The sequence below is a fragment of the Elephantulus edwardii genome, unplaced genomic scaffold, assembly GCF_000299155.1.
Source record: "Elephantulus edwardii isolate Elephantulus edwardi_28Jun2011 unplaced genomic scaffold, EleEdw1.0 scaffold00033, whole genome shotgun sequence".
Lineage (NCBI taxonomy): Eukaryota > Metazoa > Chordata > Mammalia > Macroscelidea > Macroscelididae > Elephantulus > Elephantulus edwardii.
The window spans coordinates 9,212,428-9,218,957 of NW_006399783.1; the positions used below are offsets into that span (position 1 = coordinate 9,212,428).

The window sequence follows — 6,530 nt, forward strand, 5'->3', positions numbered from 1 at the left end:
AAATACACTTTGCCTCACTAGAATATAGTTGCTTTGAAATATGCTTTACCCTTTGTTTTAGGTATTTTTTTTAACATGAAAGATGTAATACAGTGAGTCAAGAGAAAATTCAGATCAATCCAAAAGCAAAATTTTAGTTATTGACCTGCTAAACTTAGCAGCATTTCCCCACACTCACTGCCATTTATTCCTTTCTGACTCTTAGTGGCATTATAGAATTGTCCCATAGAGTTTCCAAGACTGTAATCTTTATAGAAAATTATTCTAATGGTATTTTGTGTAGAATGTTGCTCTTCCAACCAAAAAGTTAACAGCTTGGATCCACCAGCTGCTTTTCAGGAGAAAGACTGTTTCCTCCTGTTAAGATTAATAGTTTTGGAAATCTGATGAGGGTCTCTATGAGTAATGAACTGACTCTATAAGAGAGGATTTTCATATTTAAGACTGCATCCTATTTCTGGCTGATGGAGTTAAATTTTGACCTTTCAGTTAGCAGTTTAATGCTTAATTTGCTATGTCACCAGGGCTCCTCATTAGCACTTAGCTCAAGGTTTAATACTAAATAGACATGAACCAAGTGCTTGTTAAATAAAAATGTAATTTGATCATGGTCTTTCAGCTTTAGAACTGCCAAATTCTGGACTCTAAATTAAGAACTTCCCTTTTATAGGATAAGGTTTTTTGAAACACCATTTTTATCTTCATTAATTAAAAGTCTCTACTCAATCATTAGCTTAGGAATTGATAAGTTTGGACTAAATGGCTTCTAACACTTCTTCTAATCATGTTTCTAGTGGATTATGAATATGAAGAGATAAGATGTTATTTGTCAATCAGAAAACTTAGAAATTAAACCAAAATTTGTCATTATTTAAAAAAAAAATCATAATGACCATGGCCCCAATTGGAAGAAAGGATACTAAACAAGTAATTATCAATTGTTTGTTTTGTGGGTTTTTTTGTTGTTGTTATAAACTGAGGTCTTTTGCCTACTACTTTTCTTTTTATTGTTAAGTCATACATGTAAACTGAAGAAGAACTACATTGACTGGGAGAATTTATAGAGCCCTTTTGGAAAGGATGAAGAAAATGGGCTTTGCCAGCTATCAGAGGAATAAAAGAGATGGAGAAAGAGAAGTATCCAATAGGAAAGCCTGATTTCATTTTTGTGTATATATTCATGGCTTCATGTGCACAGGAAGCCTTGGGTAAAGTTTCCAATACTTGGCAATGCTTTTGGAGTTGGAGGGTCACTGGTAGAGAGAATGATATGTGGGTATGAGAATTCAATGAAGTTCTATACTAAATGCAGGGATATTAGACACCAAAGTCTGTGCTTCACCTTAAAACTGACAATGTTTCCCTGATACTATTTGCAGCTTAAATTTCCTTTAAAATAAACACAAATATATAACAGTATAGGCTGTATAGTAAAGTCAATAACATTTTTTAGGAACACAAAAGTAAAGCAAAAAGATTCATTTTAATTCCACCATGCATTTATCATTTTGTAAAAAAAAAAAAATACACAAAAGTGTCCCGAGAAAACACCAACAAATAAGAAGGAATAAAATGAATATTTAATTATTGTTGCTGAGAAAGTGAATTTTAGTAGTTTTCATATTATATGTACAAAACTAGTAATTGTCTCTGACTGAAAATAAAAAAATTCATGTAATACCAAAAGCTATTACCATTGAATGGTTTTAAATTTGCTCCAGACTTTTTTCTGTAGCTGTGTAAACTGTGGTACGTTCAAATGGATATCTCAAAAGCATATCTTCTTTGTTTAAATGACTCTAGACTTTAAAGCATTGACTCCATGACTCATTCACTTAACAAATACTGAATAAAAATAAATAAATTACAGGTATTTGACAGTCTTCCTTTTACAAAATGAAAGGACAAAACATTTGTGTTCCATGTTGAAGGGCTCTATCCTGTCCCAAACTTTGTCTACTCCCTCTGGTGACAAGTCTTCTGGGTTGGCAGCAGAGGCAAAAGGAAGGTCCGTTTCTCTGGCTGTCTTGCTATGGACACCCTGCAGCGTACGTCAACGTGCACTGGTATCGGGACCCTCGGTTCTTCCCATCAATAAGCAGAAGTGGCATTTTCCTGAAATAGTCGATAATATCTGCCACAGACAAAAAGTCCTGAAAAGTTGAAAATAGAGAAATCAGCATATGGGATGAGTAGCATGAGTTTCACTCTCAGCTTTCCTTACTCTGCATAATGCATCCTATCTTTTGAAGTAATGAGGATTAAAGAAAACATGTAAAATTGGGAAAATATTTTAGTGGCTTCTGTCACAGAAGTTTGAAAAAAAAAACAACAACAAACCCATATCCAATAAACTATGAGTAAAATGATAGTTATTTTTATGTACCATCAGTCAGAATCAACTCATAGCTGACCCTTCAGTGGGTTTTCAGAGACTGTGATTTCACAGGAAGAGGTTGCCCAGCTTTCTACCTCAGAGCAACTGGTGGATTTGAACCACCTGCCTTTGGGTTGGCAGCATGACTCCTTACCACTAAGCCATCCGAGCTCTTCAAAAGTCTGTGTATTTGTAGGAATATATATAAATACAGATATAGGTGTGTTGATATATAGGTTATATACAGTTGATTATGACTCATAGTGACTATATCAGTGACAGCTATGAACTGTACCCTGTCCTGAGCCAACCTCCTTATCGCTGACACACCTACCCCATTGCTACAGTCACTGTGTCAAACCTTCTCATCCAGAATCTTTCTCTCCTGCACTGACCCTCTACTCTTCCAAGCATGATGTCCTTCTCCAAGGATTGGTCCCTTCTGGCAATACTCCCAAAGTACAGGAAACAGAGTTTCAAAGTCTTGGCCTCCTGTGAGCAACCTGGTATATATGTTGTGTACACACACACATGCACACACAAACAATACCAACACACATATATCTCCCACAGTCTTGGAGTTGATTCCAACTCATATGAACCTTTTATTCATTTTCTGAGGCCACTAAGCTTAAAGCTTTAGGAAGGAACTCTGGCGGTTAGTACATTATATGTTGTGCTACTGTCAGTGATTTGAATCCAGGAAATGATAGATGGGCAATCTTCTCCCGTAAAGATTTTGAGCCTCAAAAACTGAATTGGAATTAACTCTACAGCAGTGTTCTTTTGGCTTTTCTGTGTATTTATTGGTTGGTTGGTTTTGGTAAATCCTTTTTTTTACTCCTAATATTTTTATTAGTTTGCATATAATAATTCACACACATTGTACATTGTATTTTATATAATCTTTATATTATGTTTAATATATTCATAAATATTTTATATTCTATAATTAATTACTGTTGGTCTGTGCATGTTATTACTTCCTTTTTTCAAGTCCCTGTTGAATCTTATGCCTTCACCAACCTCCACTAATTTCTGCTATCCTAATGATTTCCATTCTTCCCCTTTCTCTTCCCCATTCTCCTTCCCCCTTCCCCTTTTGAACATTTATACACATCCTGCTCAGCTATTCTTCTGTTTGTACAATAATGTTCTTATGAAGTATTTGTCCTTATGAGAGTTATTTCTGTTGCCCTAATGCTCTCTAGAATTTCCCATGTCATTTAGTATTTTACAAAATCATTACTGAGTGCTGCATAGTATTACATTGTGTGAATATACCACAATTTCCCAATCCATTCAGTTGTTGATGGGCATTCCAGCATTTTCTATTTTCTTGCTATTGTGAATAATACTGCTACGGACATAGATGTACATATTTCCATTTGTGTCTCAGTTCTATTTTCCTCAGGGTATATTCCTAAGAGTGCAATAGGTGGGTCATGTGGGAATTCTATGTTCAGTTTTTTTTAGGAAACATTGAACTGCCTTCCAGAAAGGTTTCATCATTTTACAATCTCACCAGTAGTGCATGAGGCTTCCAATCTCCCCATATCCCTCCAATATTTATTGCTTATTGTTGTTGTTGTTATGTGCCATCGAGTCGCTTGCAACTCAAAGCGACCCTATTTACAAGAGCTAAATGCCGTTCTATCCTGTGCCAACCTAGCTATCCTAAATGCACTTATTCCCACCACTCCAGTCACAGAATCGATACATCTCATTGAAGGTCTTCCTCTCCTTCGCCGCCCCTCCACTCAGCCAAACATGATGTCCCTCTCCAAGGACCATTTTCTCCTTGCAACATGCCCAATATATGTCAGATGAAGCTTCAGAATCCTTGACTCCAAGGAGCAGCCCAGCTTCACCTTCTCCAGGACAAACTTGTTTGTTCTCCTAGCAGTCCATGGTATATTCAATACTCTTCTCCAGCATGACAGCTTAGAAGCATAAATTATCTTTCTATCATCCCTAGTCACTGTCCAACTCTCAGATGCACAGCACGTAATTGCAAAGACTATAGCCCAGATCAGGTGCACCTTAGTCTCCAGCCTGACATCATTGCTCTTCAGTACTCTTGAGAGGTCCCTCATAGCTGACTTTCCCAATGCACTTCATCTCTTGATTTCCTGGCTGCTGTTACCAAGAGTGTTGATTGTGGAGCCAAGTATACAAAAACTGTTAACTATCTCAATCTCTTCACCGTCCATATTGATGCTGCCAATTGGCCCAATGGTGAGAATCTTTGTTTTCTTGATGTTGAGCTTCAATCCATATAGGAGGCTGCAGTCTTTTTGACCTTCTGCAGCAAGCGCTTCAGGTCCTCAGTTTCAGCAAGCAGGGTTGTGTCATCTGCATAACAGAGGTTGTTGATGACTCTCCCACCAATCCTGATGCCACATTCCTCCTTGTACAGCCCAGCATCTCGGATGATCTGTTCTGCATGCAGATTGAAAAGGTATGGAGACAGAATACATGCCTGATGAACCACCTTCTTGATTTTGAACCGTGTAGTGTTTCCTTGCTCTGCTCTGATGACTGCCTCTTGGTCCAAGTTTAGGTTTCACATTAGCACTATCAAATGTTCTGGGATTCTCATTCTTCTCAGAGTCAGCCACAGCTTGTTGTGATCCACACAGTCAAATTCCTTTGCATAGTCAATGAAGCAAAGATAGACATTCTTTTGGTATTCTCTGCTTTCTGCCAAGAACAATCTAACATTAGCTATAATATCCCTAGTATCATGACCACTTCTAAATCCAGCCTGCACATCTGGCAGTTCTCTGTTGACATATTGCTCCAAACGGTTTTGGATAATTTTCAGCAGAGTCTTGCTTGCATATGATATTAATGATATTGTTCGATAATTTCCACACTCCGTTGGGTCACCTTTCTTTGGAATGGGAACAAATATCGATCTTTTCCAGTCAGTCGGCCAGCTGGCTGCCTCCAGATTTCTTGGCACAACTTAGTGAACACATCCAGGGCAGCGTCTGTTTGTTGAAAGAAATCAATTGGTATGCCATCAACTCCTGGAGCCTTGTTTTTTGCCTTACTGTCATGTTAAACTTTGCTACTGCAACTGGGGTGAGAAGGTATATCATTGTTGTTTTGATTTGCATCTGTCTTAGTGATTTTGATAATTTCTTCATGTGTCTATTGGTTATCTGAATGTCTTCTTTTGTGAAGGTCTTTTCATGTCTTTTGCCTATTTTGTTATTGTGTTATCAGTCCTTTTCTTGTGGAGACCCTGTAGTATTCTCTAAACTTTTGTTAAAAGACTCTTGTCTTAAATGTCATTGCCACGTGTTTTCTCCCAGTCTGTAGGCTTTCTTTTCACCCTATTGGAAAAAGGATTTTGATGTACACAGGAACTTGATTTTTAGAAGGTCCCATTCATTGATTTTTATCTTTTCCTGATTGTGTATTTCTGGCTATATTCACATGCCTATTTATGCCATAGGCTAGGGCTTCTAAGTTTTGTCCATTTTGTCTCTTATGATTCTTATAGTTTGGGGTGAACCACCTTGAGTTGATTTTTTTGTGTATAATGTAAGATGTAGATCCTGTTTCCATTTTCTGTAGGTTTAAGTCCAGTTTTACCAGCGCCATTTGTTGAAGAGGTTGTCTTTTTCCTATTTGGTCAGTTTTGATTCCTTGCCAAATGACAATTTACTTAGGTAGGTGGGTTGATTTCTGGGTTCTCAATTTTGTTTCATTGGTCTATATGTTTGTCATTGTACCAACACTATGTTGTTTTGTTTACCATGGCTGTGTAGTAGGCTTTGAGATCAGGGCATCTATGCTTCTCACTATATTTTTATTTTTTGGAAAAACTTTGCTTACTTGGGGTCTCTTTCCTTTCCAAATAAACCTGCCAATTGTCTTTCCTATCTTTTTGAAGGATGGTTTTGGTATATGTATTGGGATTGCATTATACATGTAGATTGCTTTTTTTTAAGATTGACATTTTCCATTTAGTTAAGTCTTACTGCTTTTCATAGTAGTGTTTAAAGGCCTTTTGTGTCTCTAGTTATGTTTATTCCCAACTAGAGGAAGGCCCTCTATGAGGTGGATTGATTCAGTGACTGGGATAATTGGGATGGGAGTGTCAGAGACAGTGCAATTGGCACAGGACAGAGCGGAGTTT

At 37.3% G+C, this 6,530-nt stretch overlaps 1 protein-coding gene across 1 annotated transcript in view; it reads right to left on the reverse strand.

Annotated features, from left to right (window-relative positions):
* Positions 1–2,030: 2,030 nt before the first annotated feature.
* The window catches only part of LCP2 (lymphocyte cytosolic protein 2 (SH2 domain containing leukocyte protein of 76kDa)), a 74,614-nt gene continuing 70,114 nt past the window's right edge, over positions 2,031–6,530 (reverse strand). Inside the window, exon 20 of the mRNA XM_006884421.1 lies at positions 2,031–2,153. Coding sequence (XP_006884483.1) covers positions 2,031–2,153 — 123 coding nt within the window. The remainder of the gene's footprint in view (positions 2,154–6,530) is intronic.